At 41.4% G+C, this 14312-nt stretch overlaps 1 protein-coding gene across 1 annotated transcript; it reads left to right on the top strand.

Moving 5' to 3' along the window:
- Window positions 1–136: 136 nt before the first annotated feature.
- On the top strand, window positions 137–10505 carry slco1e1 (solute carrier organic anion transporter family, member 1E1; the record flags this gene model as incomplete). The annotated part of the gene is made up of 14 exons (XM_079183935.1): window positions 137–238; window positions 1273–1414; window positions 1566–1698; window positions 1776–1900; window positions 3631–3777; window positions 4176–4274; window positions 4795–5028; window positions 5182–5346; window positions 5896–6091; window positions 6228–6393; window positions 7060–7244; window positions 7757–7821; window positions 7973–8090; window positions 8219–10505. The coding sequence occupies 14 exons, from the start codon at window positions 137–139 to the stop codon at window positions 8766–8768; spliced, it is 2427 nt and encodes an 808-aa protein (XP_079040061.1). The 3' UTR covers window positions 8769–10505.
- Window positions 10506–14312: the final 3807 nt, after the last annotated feature.

Genomic DNA, 14312 nt, shown 5'->3' with positions numbered 1-14312 from the left:
ATTCAGTCAAAACATGTTGTCCTTTTCACTTAGCCTAACCTTCCTTCTGTTGTTGTCTATCCACAGTGTACGTCTGCTTTTCTTGCAGTGGACTGAGGGCAGGTAGATTAACCGGCACACAAAGGTTGAGTGTGGGATGGAGGAAGCAGCAGAGGACGGGGACAAGATGACCAGCCAGCAGGCTCTGTGTGACCCCGACCGGGAGACCAGAAAACGCCACGGCATCTCCACTCTCAAAGTACTAAATGTGTAATCACACTCCTCGGCTGGTTACTTTTAACTCTGTTCTTCCTTGCGGGCTTGAAGTTCATGTTGTTGATGCAGTAGATTAAGAAATTCAGTTAAAAATCCCGAAAAGGCAGCCGGTGTTAGAACTGCCCCTCCACAGCAAGGGATCAAACTTCAATAAGAGTGTGTAGATAATGGATGGATGGACAGATGCTTAAATTGTGAGGCGCACATCAGCAATACATCAGTTCTTGGTCAATTGAACATCAGCGTTCCCCCAAAGTAGGTAGAATCAAATCAAGAGCTGCTTATATGTTGTTTTCAAAAATCTTGGCTTTGACATTTCTACTCTACATCAGCATATCAACTATAGTCAAACACTTCAGTATCAGTCCAGAGCTCAGCCTTGCCTGATTGCAGCACATCAGCATGTGCAAAGGTAATGGAACAATTTTCCCAAAACACATATCTATTCTACTATCATGTCCAAGGCTTTTCCCATTTTTGTTCTCGTGGTTCCTTAGCTCTGTCTGTAGATATTAGGTTTAAAAGCAAATGTTTCCGAATTATCACCAAAGAAACCCTTATAATAAAATACAATATACAGAAAACACACAGTGTTTTTTGAGCTCTAATTAAGATTTTCAAGAGAATTTAGAGCATGAAAAGAAACAGCCTAATACATGAAATGCAAGCAGATCATGTAGGAGAATTGCAGTTATGACAGATGGGAATTAATTCAGAAATAAAGGGACTCCAGGGTGCCCACACACAGAGTTAAAACCAAAGGCTGTGGAGGCTGCAATGGAGGAGGCAGAAACAGTTGAGCTTTTTTAGTTTGAAGGTTATTGTAAAAGTGGCTGTGATCAGTATTTATAGAACAACGTAGGACATTTTAAACATGTTGCTGTTGTTGCCTGTATTTAATCATAGTAGATAAAGCATGAAATGGTGGATGTTTATCAGATAATTAAAGAAAACCTTTCATTTAAAGTATACAGTTTTAGTTTCTGATGACTTATATTTTCCCTTGTTGTTTTCTAGTTGTTTATTATGGCGCTGTCCTTCGCCTGCTTCTCAAAGGCTCTGACAGGAACCTACATGAAGAGCTCCATCACTCAGATTGAGAGACGATTCGACCTCTCCAGCACGCACGTTGGACTCATCGATGGCAGTTTTGAGATGGGTACCATCTATCTTTTGATCTGACTTTGATCTGTTGTGCATCTGATCGGGTCTTACTTCAACGTCTTCTGTTTGACTCTACAGCTGATGATTTTCCAAATGTCTCAATATATTTTTCCTGTGCTCTCTTGGTTCCCCTTTCTTGGAGGTAGGCAACTTGTTGTTTCTCGCTGTGGTCAGCCATTTTGGGGCCAAGCTACATCGGCCCAGACTCATTGCCGTGGGCTGTTTCCTCATGGCTGTCGGGGCCTTTCTCACCGGCCTGACCCACTTCTTCATGGGACGGTAAATGCCCAACAAGTGTCCAACTTTTAGAAGAGCTCCAAATGATTTGGTTCAATGTCTCATTGTGCTTTTCACAGCTACAAGTACAACACAATCATCCGGTATTCCCAGAATGACAGTGTGAACATCGTCGCCTGTGTGGATCCACTGATAACAGAAGTACCCGAAATTTGGATCGAGCCCTCCATGGAAGACAACAAAGGTGAGACTGTGGGCTAAACTCAGGGGGCAAATGGGTTTTACAGGCACCCTGAGGTGTGAGTGAACACTGTCTCATTTCATTATCAGCCATGCTAGCAAGCAGCGTAGCTCTCTGGATTGTTTTCTTGATCTGTTGGTAGGTCCATGGGTGGCCAAACAGCGACGTGGTGATGTTTTAAAAATAAACTTGAATATGCCTTACGCGTATTTCTAATAAAGTGCACTTCTTTGTTGGAACACAAGATGTTGTTGCCATTATGAACACATATTCGACCTTACTAGTTAATTAATTAACTACTAGTTGATGAAAACGTTTACATCAGTTGATTAGGTAAACATGGCGGAACCCAAAAGATGAAAGTTAGCGATTGACTGCTGATACATTTTGAAAGAATTTGTGCTTTTTCACAGAAATCAGTTTTTTTGGTCCGTGGCTTCTTGCAAATTTCTGTATATGGCCCACAAGCACTACAATTTGGCCACCCCTAGTCCATACTGAAATATCTCAACGCCTGCTACGTAGATTAGCAGTAACACCTTTGTGTAGACATTCATGGTTCCCAGAGGATGGATCCTACTGACTTTGATGATCCCCTGACTTTTTTCTTTCTTTTACCACCATAAGGTTGACATTTGTAGTTTTGACTGAAATGCTGCTAGCATGGCTCAATATTCTTGTTACTTCAATATAAAGTCACATATCTGGGCTTATATCTTGAACCGGAGAAGACATACAGCCCAAGAATTACAAACGTAACTATAAAATGTTCACTACTTGAACAAAAACTAAACAAAAAACGAATTAAAGGTGATGCCTTCTCTATGGTCAGTGAACAAGAAACCACACTCGTAGCAGACACAAAGAGACTGCCTTAACATGAAACCTGGTTCAAAAAGCCCTGGCTTTCTTTCAACCATCCCTGGAATGCACTGATCCTGGTGTGACCTGCAAAGCCACTCACCTCCCGTGCTGTCTACAATACTACACATAGCAGCTGAAGTCGTGCTGTGCCAATGATAAGTCTGTATGTGGATTACAGAGCAAGCCAACAAGAGCTGAAAGAGGAAGAGAAAAGAGAAAAGAGACAGAAAAATCAGGTCTTATAGCATCACTGACAAGGCAGATATCTTATTAATGCTAATAAATTCAGCTTGGTCACATATCTGCTAATGTATTTGTCAGTCTTTCTGTTGTGGAACCATAATTAGTTATTCTCCTTCTCTCACAATAACATGTCATACACCCACAAAATGCAGTGTATTGATCCTGTTCAGCCACTCTGATGAGATGTTTTTCAAAAGAAACACAATGTGAAAGTCACATACAATGCAGTATGCAAGCTTCATGCCGCATCTTATTACATTGATATTGAATCAGCACCGCATTGTATCCATACAGACTTTATTTTCTCTTTCTCATTTACTTGTGAATGGGAAAGGGGCTTTTGATACACATGCACCAAAGTCTTCTTTTAGAAACTAAATTATCAATAGAATCTGGGAACAGTGCTGACACACACACACACACACACACACACACACACAAACATGCACCCACATACATGTGGAGGTTTGAACATGATTTTAAACATTTAATTAATTCATAATTATAATGTTTAACAATACATCAGAGATAGTATAAAGCAGCTTCCACAAAAATCGTTTGTTTATCAGACCTTTGCAACAGAATCAAATATCATGCTTTGCTATTGTGTGTGTGTCTTTATGGAGCCTGTGTGAGAGACTCTGGTTCCAACATGTGGATCTATGTGTTCCTGGGGAACGCTCTGCGAGGGATCGGAGAGACCCCGGTCACACCTCTGGGCATTTCTTACATCGACGACTTTGCTAGAGCGGAAAATTCACCCTTCTATATCGGTAAGATATCTTTGCTCATTTCAAAGGGTTCAAATGTCACGAATTGTGTGAACAGACCATAGACTCTCTCTAAGAAGCAGACGCAGTTACTGTGACATCACCCATTGGTTTGTGGACTATGTTTTTGAACCCTCCCATTCTTCATTTTGGCCATCCCAAGAGACTAACTGAGACCATGAACTCATGATCATGAGAAGTAGGGGTCATTTTCCCATAGACCTCCATACCATCAAACTTATATATGCAACCAGAGGAGTCGCCCCTTGATGGCCATAAGAAAGAATCCAGGTTTCACTTTGGCTCTTACCATATCTATTCCCAATGGAGTTCTCTTATAATTCCTTTATTCCACCACATCAAACAAGATGTCAATCTACTGATTTGTTTGTGATTTGCAGCCTGTCTCCAGACCATCACTCTCCTGGGCCCCATGTTTGGTTTCCTTCTGGGCTCCTATTGTGCCAAACTATACGTTGACATTGGATATGTTGATATCGGTAAGTGTAAAGCGTTTGTTGTGCAAGACCTATGTATCATGTTAGTCTTCACTCTCAAAGTGAGCACTAAAACTGAAACGCCCTCTGTGTAGACGGGCCGACAGAGTTCAACCTATAAGCGCTTTTATGCTAAAATATCATGTTTTTGACAGAAGAGACATGGCTTGAGCTTTGGTTCAACAAGGTCTGTCACGCTAAAACACCATTAGACTGGTCAGAACAGGTTCGTGAGGTCTCTTCTGAGTGTCCCTGTGAGGAATTGTCTCGACTCTCGCCACATAGAAAAAGTTGAATCGATAATTTATTTGTCAACCACAACTCAAATCAGTCCACCTAAGTGTGCATTGTCGCTAAAAGAGTGTCCCATCCCTTTACAAATGTATATCTGGTGTCCTCTTTGGTCCCGTTACACAAAGGAAGTGACAGGTTAAAATTCCAAATCAATATGAAAAGTGAAACACCCATCAAGCTTCCTGCTCCTGCTGTGCACTCACTCGAATGCTCTTTTTCCGGCATCAAGAGAGTGTGACCATCACTCCTAAAGATGCCCGCTGGGTGGGCGCCTGGTGGATGGGCTTCATGGTGTCCTCCGTCCTCCTCCTCATCTCCAGCATTCCCTTCTGGTTCCTGCCCCGCTCGCTGCCGATGCAGGAGGGAGACGAGGAAAAGGCAACTCCCACCCACGGCGCCCTGGATGGGACAGAGGACGTTCCCAACAACAATCACAACCTCAAGCTGGCGGACATCGCTAAAGGTTGAGACGATCCTCTTCCTCCTCCCATAACAGAACATCTTTGACACTGCATTGCATTTCTAGATACATTGACATATTTAGTACATATTTGATATGTGATGCAGGTTTATGGGCATTGCTGGTGGCGTATTTTTACTGGAAGTCCTTCCACAGGGTTTCTTCCCTCACTGAAGCGCCTGTTGGGAACTCCTGCCTACTTCCTGCTCCTTTGTGGGAGCATTCTGAAGTTCAACTCTTTCATCGGCCTGTTCACCTTTAAAGCCAAATACATGGAACAGCAGTTTGGACAATCTGCATCCAGAGCAAACTTCCTCATAGGTAAAAAAATAAATGTTATTTATGGGATAATGGTAAATACTAAAAAGGTAGTATAACAGCAGCAAAAGTGGATAAGGAATTATGCAAACAGACATTTTATTGGTTATGAATTCAAGTTTTTTCGACACTTTGGAAGATTTGTTTAGTGTCGAGACATGACACTGATGTCACGTTAATAAACGTTGAGCTTGAGCCAGGAACCAATCAGCATAAAGTCGCACAGACATGAGCGTTCTAACATTCTTCTCATGCAGCTATCAGCAAGAAAGCGAATAAGTGTATTTCTCCATTTTTATTATTCTTTTTCAAAACATTCATGAGTGAAATGAAGTTTGACAGTTCATTCAAACTGCAGCTTTGCTTTTTAAAAGAGAGATACAAAATAATCATTGTGCTATGATTTGACAGTATCAGATGAAGGCCAAAGGGTTCAAAGGGTTCACTGAGCCCTTCTGCTCAAAGATTAAAAAGACATTGTAAAACGAAATATCATAGGGTGTCTGATAGTGAGAGATAGTGAGTGTCCAGAGCATCTGATGTTTTTCTTAGGTGTGTTGAACCTGCCAGCCGTGGCGGTGGGGATCTTCCTGGGAGGGCTGCTGATGAAGAGGTATAAACTGAGCTTGGTGTCAGGAGCTCAGCTCTCTTTTGCCACATCCTTCATGGCATACCTCCTTCTGCTGCTGCAGTTTGGAACCAAGTGTGATAACATTCCCATGGCTGGGCTCACCATCTCATACAACGGGTCAGTGCTGAGGGGTATTATGAAGATGACCGCAGCTTTAGCAAACCAAAATAACGTATAAGAGAAACTCTTTTTACAGCCTTAAAATACAACAACTTGCAGCTTATATAAAATGTAAACCCTCTTTGCCCTGCAGGACGCAGAGTATATCATCCGACAGAGATATGCTCTTCTCAGAGTGTAACAGAGACTGCTCGTGTTCAGCAGAGGAGTGGGACCCTGTGTGCTCAGACAGCGGCATCACCTACATCTCTCCATGTATGGCTGGCTGCCTCAGCTCCAGTGGATACGGCAAGAACACAGTAGGACTGCACACGTGGATGCACAAACATACCGTGTTGACATGATATAGGAACTCTTTAGGAATTCCTTTGAAGAATTTCCAAATGGTCACGCTTAAAAGCATTTGAGAGGTTAGATTAGACATGTTTATCAGAAATACTATGAAACCCTCAAACCCTTATTCCAAAGGAACAAACAAAACAAATGTTTGGATTAGAAATTAAAATTAAATACAACAATATATACATTTACTTTTATACAAATCCTTAAATTACAGTATTTCGCTAGAGAGTTTACCTAAAATAATAAGGTCCCACAAATCTTGATTCACTGTATTCTTTTTCGACCTGTTTATCCCAAAAGTCATTCAACAGCTACTTTATTCCAAAGTTTTCCAAATTATAAATATGTGGCGCTTCACTTCATTTCCAATCAGTCCACCTGCTACATTGCATTACAGTCATTTAGCAGACGCTTTTATCCAAAGCGACTTACAATTCGGTATCTATCTATACACCGTAGGCACAGCTACAGGAGCAATTTGGGGTGAAGTGTCTTGCTTAACACACACATGCAACTAGTGGATCCGGAGCCGGGGATCGAACTGCCGATCCTCTGATTGCAGAACGGCAACCTGCTCTCCACTTAGCCACGGTCACACACTGCAGCTTCTCTCTCTTTGCCAGGTCTTCCACAACTGCAGCTGTTTGTCCGCCTCCTTCCCAGCAGGCAGCAGCACATCCGTGAGGCTGGGCCAGTGTCCTCATGCCAAGGACTGCAGCCGCAGTTTCACCTCCTATATGGCTGTATCTGTTCTCAGCTCCTTCATCAACTCTCTTGGAGCTACACCTGGCTACATGGTTATCATACGGTCTGTGCACCCGAGAACGGACTTGTGATAACTGGGGAATATTTGTGCTATTTATCAATCTTATGATCTGAGTCCAAGCGAGCCTTGAGTGAAAAAGGTTTTCATAAGTTGAACCAAATTAAATACCTCATGTCGCAAGTCAGTCCTATGCATTTTAAACAAAATGTTCAACATTTTTGAATATGCTTATTTGTGTTCCTGCCCAGGTTTAGATGAGAACATTGCCGTCACTCTCATGTCGTGTGCAATAAATATGAAGCTCAAGCCAACAGAAGGTTAGCTTAGCTTAGCACAAAGAGTGGAAACATGTTTGGAGCCAGGCTAGACGTTGCAAGTCTTTGTGCTAAGCTAAGCTGCTTGCAGTAGCTTCATATTTAGCGTACAGACATGAAAGTGGTCTATCTTCTCATCTAACTCTCAGCAAAACAATTTATTTAAAGACGCTGCCTGTGGTAGCAACTTTCTACAAAAAAGATCTATACAAATAACCCTGTGTTGATTTGTAATTACAGATGCATCTCACCAGATCTCAAATCCCTTGCATTGGGTATCCAGGCCTTAGTAACTAGGACTCTTGGTAAGCTTCATTACTTTCAGTTTCAAGTACAATTTATTTTTTATTTTTTATATGGACTTGTTTTGCTTAACCATCTTCCAAGGGGCATAGTTTCTGATAGGTCCCAAACAGCAACACAGCAAATATTTGATATTTGATACCTTGTCTGTAGGTGGACTTCCTGCACCAGTGTATTTCGGAGCCCTGATTGATTCAACTTGCCTGAAGTGGTCAATCAAGAAGTGCGGGGGCAGGGGGGCATGTCGCATATATGACTCTAATATGTACAGGTACGCCTTGGACTGCAAATGTATGAATAGAAATTTGCTAAAAGTGTTTCTCCTCCGCTTTAGACACCCTAGCAATAAGGATTTCTTCCCTTGATTGCCCTCCGTCCATCTCTTGTCTCTACTTTCAGGATCATCTTCCTGGGTCTGATCACTTGTCTCAGTGGCTCCTCGTATTTCTTCATCATTGCCGTCATCATTGTCCTCAGACGACAGTTTCGTAAGCCTGAGCAAGAAACACAAACGCAGAATAGAAAAGCTTCAAAGGGAATTGACCTTCAAATCACATCAAAACCCACTGAGGATCATCCCGGCCCCCCCAAACCGCGTCATGCGGCCAAAGTTTGGGTAAGGATCGCAACAGAACAGGAGGAGGGAGGGGAGGTTCACAGAACAGAGCAGCTCCCCCAAGACGGCAGACTGAGCTCCTCAAATAACACCCAGGAGACGCAACAGCTCAAATCCCTGACAGAGACCACTGTTGAGTTCACTCCTCCTCCATGTGACGAAGCAAAGATAGAGATAGACGTGCTGAAGTCAGAGGAGGAGGTGAAAGAGGGAAAAGACGAGGTTTGCGAGGAGACGGATGCACAGGTGGAAAAAGAGGACGATCTCACAGATAATAACGTGTTAGCGAAAGAAACAACACACAGCAAAGAAACTGACGACAAACAAAACTAAGTTGTCCACAAATGTGCTCTCAAACAACGCCACCTCGGTCTATTCTAGGAATGTAACTGATTTTGGCCAAAAGTCACATCTACTTGGATTGTCAAGAGGATTATGTCTTTTCACCTGGGCTATAGCATGCTCAATGCTAACAGTATTTCTTCCTCTTTTTTTTACAGTGTAGAGCTGTTGTATTACACTTAGTCCTAAAGATGAAATGGGCTACCAGTGATCTCATTGTCAAAGCTGTAGAAACATAGTGCAGTACTTATTATAAAAATGGCACAGGATGTGCACAATGACCAGCAGTACAAAATATTGACTTGTGTATGCACATGATGTATACAGCAGCCATGCAGGGTCCAGGACATTTTTTTTTTTATGTCAATGGATACATCCCTGAATGTGTGATATTATTGTCACATTGCATTTTGCAGATCTGATCTATGCACAGTCTTAAGAAGTTTATGTTAACACGATGTCATGCTGTGGACACAAATATTGTGAAAATGATGTTCCTTCCTCACAAGTGGCTTATGTATGGCTTATAAAAACTGCAGTTATTAAACCACTCCTAAAGAAGGCTAATTTAGACTCCGCAACAATGAAAAATGATCAAACCTCCCATTTTTAAGTAAAATAATTGAAAAGGTGTTTTTCCAACAGCTGAACAACTTATTGGCCGTAAATAACTGTTCTGATGTCTTCCAGTCAGGCTTTCGACATCACCACAGACATCCACTTAATAAACACAGACAATGGCAGAATTTCAGTCTTTGTATTACTAGATCTCAGTGCTGCATTCAACACGGTCGACCATGACATACTACTAGAAAGACTAAAAATCTGGGTGGGACTCTCTGGAAACAGCACTCAACTGGTTTGAATCCTCCTTGAAGGTCCGAGAATACTTTGTGTCTGTAGCTAATGACACATCAGAGCTGACTAAGTGACATGTGGTGTTCCCCAAGGTTCACTACTGGGGCCTCTTCCGTTCAACACCTACATGCTTCCACTAGCTCAGATTATGGAAAACAACAAAGTGTGTTATCATAATTATGCAGACGACACACAAATCTACATAACTATATCACCAGGGGACAATAATCCCATACAAGGGCTGGGTAAATGCATTCAACAAATCAACAACTGGATGTGCCAGAATGTTCTTCAATTAAACAAAGATAAAACAGAAGTAATTGTTTTTGGTACAAAGGACGAACGATTGAAAGTCAGCGCTCAGCTTCAATCACTGATGTTAAAAACCACAAACCAAGCCAGAAATGTAGGTGTAGTTATGGATTCAGACCTCAACCTGAACAGCCATATCAAGACCATTACTAAATCAGCCTACTCAAGAGGATTTGGAAAAACTTGTCCTTGCATTTATCTTCAGTAGACTCAACTACTGTAACGGTGTGTTTACAGGTCTCTGTAAAAAGTCAATCAGAACGCTGCAGCTGATTCAGAACGCAGCAGCTCGAGTCCTCACTAAGACCAAGAAAGTGGATCACATCACTCCAGTTCTGAGGTCTTTGCACTGGCTTCCTGTCCAACAAAGAATTTACTTTAAAATCCTGTTTTTGGTTTATAAAGCACTGAATGGTTTCGGGCCAAAATATTTCTCTGATCTGCTGCTACCTTATGAAGCATCCCGACCCCTTAGGTCGTCTGGGACCGGTCTACTTCCTGTTCCCAGAGTCACAACTAAACATGGAGAAGCAGCGTTCAGTTTTTCTGCTCCACATATCTAGAACAAAGTCCCAGAAAGCTGCAGGTCTGCTGAGACCCTCAGCTCCTTTAAATCAAGACTGAAGACTTTTCTGTTTGCTGCTGCCTTTAAATTCAACCAGATTCAAGCATATTAATCAATTTCCTGCATTGTACTACAGTATTGTATTTCTTACACTGCTTTTTAGTGTTTGAATGACTGTTTTTACTGTTTCAATGGATGTTCTTAATTATTTTTAAATCTCCTTTTCTTTTGCCTTATGTTTTGATGCTTGTAATGGTTTTATGTGAAGCACTTTGAATTACCTTTTTGTTGAAATGTGCTATACAAATAAACTTGCCTTGCCTATGTGCTAAACGTGCAAATTGATTTTAAAACGTATGTCATTGTTAATTAAACTTGCAGTGATTGATTTTTTTTGGCCACTTGGGGGTAATGCAACAAGCTGTAAATAAAGTACTGACATATTTACCTTATAAAGTTGAAGGGCAGCATTAGTTTTTATTTGGAGTCGTGTTTTTGGCTACCTGGTGAATGTAATGACTCTGGTTTGGCTCCCCGACAACTCCTGAGGGAATTATCTGCTAATTTAGCTGATAAATGCCCCGCTATGTTCACCAGCTAGTCACTAACAGTTGGTGTATTAGAAGTTTTTTTCCCCCATAATGCCTTCTGCATATGCAAATGATGCCGATGAGAGCCCTGAGGGTGAATCAAAAAATGAAATTGCAGGCTGTATAACCAAAACAATGACTTCTAATACGCTATAAAGCTCTGTAGAACATAGGTGAGCTGCAGAGTTAGGTGCTAATGCTGTGTGTTGTAGCAGCTTTGAGTTAGGGTTCGTTTGTCTGGTCATGTCTAAAATCAGTTGCAGTAACATTTTTACAAAATTGAATATCACTTTAACTTCTCTATCTTTGAATGCTTTCTTTCAACCACTACTGTTGAATTAGAGAACCACGATTGAACAATCATGAATAGGAAACTCACCAGAGGCCTATAACTGTATGCATGAGCCGCATACTGATCAAAAACATTAGTATATTAACAGGAGGAGACATCGGTGGTGTGATTAGGCGAGAGGAAAAGTATGAGCAATATTAATCAGACTAAACCACTAACATTTCTGACTAAGGAGTCATTCATTTGTTTACAGGTAGGTGTCGGTGACGTTAACTCTATATTTGATTCTGTATATGCATCATGGGCCAGAAGGAGACACACACACACACACACACACACACACACACACACACACACACACACACACACACACACACACATCTTCTCACACTCACTGGTTACATGTGTATGAGGTCTTCTCTCTTCGCTAAACATTTAGGCTGTTATTCCACCAAGATCTCTGTGGAGTGTGTAGATACTTGCACATGAGTATCTGTCATTTACGTAGTGCATCACGCAATAGTGGACACACACGTCCCCAGTCAACAATAATGAACATGAACTGTCTTCCTCAGAGGCCAATGCACCATTACCTTTACTGTCACCGGCTACTTATCTACTAATCATTCCCCGGTGACTCCTGATCCCTCTCATGTCCATCGCTGGAGGAATACTAATAAAGCCGTACCGAGAGTGTGCGTTGGAGCTTCCAAGCCGGAATCTCTGCACTGAATGTAAAAATAGAAACAAAGCTGCTCCATAGAGGAGATAAGAATCGACGCAAAAGAATGTGTGATACCTTAAAGATCCCTCAGCTTTCTGTAAACTGAGAGTTAGTTGAGTTAATAGTGGCTTTCTTTCTGTGACGGGAGCAGGAAACTGAGCCGCCGCCCGTGTAACATCTTGCTCCTCAGAATACCAAAGTGATCCGAGGAACAAGAAAACAGAACGATACAAAAGACATGTTTCCCCAGACTGCCTACAAAAATAGACTTAAAATCCTACATAACACCCACTTTCTTCAATCTCTCCCTTTCTCTGCTTTTTCTGTCTTCCGTCTTTCCTTCCACCCCGTCCTTCCTTTGAAGATTGTGCACATTAACCTTTCTAAACACCTTGCTCATATCCACAAGAGAAGTTAAATATTTAATAGGTTATTTATATATTAAATCAAATTAGCATTATTATTTCATCAGCCAACGTTTGCCAATAACACAGAGTATTATTGCATTAACACAAATCTGTTGTACAGTACACAGCCTATTGCTACTATTCCCATCATCTTGAAGTAGTTACATTGTTTGTTATATGTGCTGCGGAAATCAGCGTGGAAATGAGAAATATGAGCCGAGTAATTCCAGTTATAACTTAACCATAGCTTATCCTGTACATGTGAACAATATAATCCATGCAAAAGTAGAGAAATCTGAAAAACGTCCTGTCACTCTCTCTGTGTCTGTAGTTACTGCAGGTTTTCTCGAGAAGCTTACAGGAAACACAAGGAGGTGTTCGTTAGACCACAGTGTGTTTTGGGGGGTGTTAAATCTCCATTAGGACTGCACTATATCTCTCTCCATGGTGCGGTGAAAACCCCCAGCACTTACCAGCAGCCTGCAGCCTGTGGTGGCATCTTCTCACTGAGGCTGTGGGATGAACATCAGAAACATGGTCATGGTAGTCATTTTAAATTTAATGTTCTTGCATTCTCTGATAATTGCATTTTTATGACTGCTCCTACAGTAGAAACGTGATCCAAACAAAGCTCCGTTTCAGTTGAAAAGCACATCAGCTCCCATGTAGCAGACGACTAAAGATCTAGTAGAAAGTGAGATTTGAAGGCTTTGTAAACCATTTTTGTCAGTAGAGGGGCGGCTAAGCGTGGCTTAGCTGGGAAAAGTTGACGTCCAATCACCCAATCATGGTGGAACTTTACAAGAAGGAAAACTCGATGGAGCAAAGACAGAAGCTTGTGACCACAGCTGCCCTGTGTGTGTGCAGTGACACGTCAAAGAGGCACTCTTGTTCACTTCTCCTCCTTTTCCACAGTCCAAGAGAACTTGAGACTTGTTCACGTTCTTGTTCCTCCCCTGGGGTCCCCACCATGTCTACTGGCTGCCAGGTTTTTCAAACCCTCTTCGCAACTTTGTGTCTAAAAAGCGACCAGCAACAAATGTAGTGCCTTCTTCAGACCATCAGGGAAAGAGCATCTTCTCCTCTTTTATATATATATATATATATATATATATATATATATTTATACATTGGAAATGTGTCTGTGACAGTGAAAAGTCATCTGGTGTAAGGCGGACGTTAGTCATAAATATTTTTTTATATCAAATATTTCACCTGTTAATCATTTGATCCCATTGGGGCTAGCGCAGACAAGCTGTAAACACAAACATCACCTTTTTAAGTTGATATGGCTAACTTGATAGCAGACAGTTAGCTATTTACACATCCGAAAGACACAGAGCAGCATAAGAATTAATTTGGAGTCGTGTTTCTGACAACCTGACAATTGTAAATCCGATATTCACTCTCTTTTAGCTCTATTTGTGGTAACCGCCAACTCCTGAGGGAAATATCTGTTTTTTTAAAAGGCTAAATGCTCCACCAAGTTCACCAGATAGTTGCTAACCTAAGTCAGTTTTAAGAGCTTTTTCACCGTTAACGAAAAAGATGAGAGCGGCGAGTCAACCAAAAGAGTAAAGGTGAGAACCATAAAACCAAAACATTCAGCTAGAAGATGCTAAATGCTACAGAGAGCTGAGGGAAACTTCAGGGTTGGATGATAATTATCTGTAGGTACGAGGAACACCATTCACATTATCATTTGATCCATTGTTGATATAAAACATTGAATAAGCATAAGCAGCTTTAAAGTTACAAAAAGATACTCAATATTTCAAACTAAGTTT

This window comes from Pholis gunnellus, assembly GCF_910591455.1.
Source record: "Pholis gunnellus genome assembly, chromosome: 22".
Taxonomy (NCBI): domain Eukaryota; kingdom Metazoa; phylum Chordata; class Actinopteri; order Perciformes; family Pholidae; genus Pholis; species Pholis gunnellus.
This window is presented reverse-complemented; position numbering and strand designations above follow the sequence as displayed.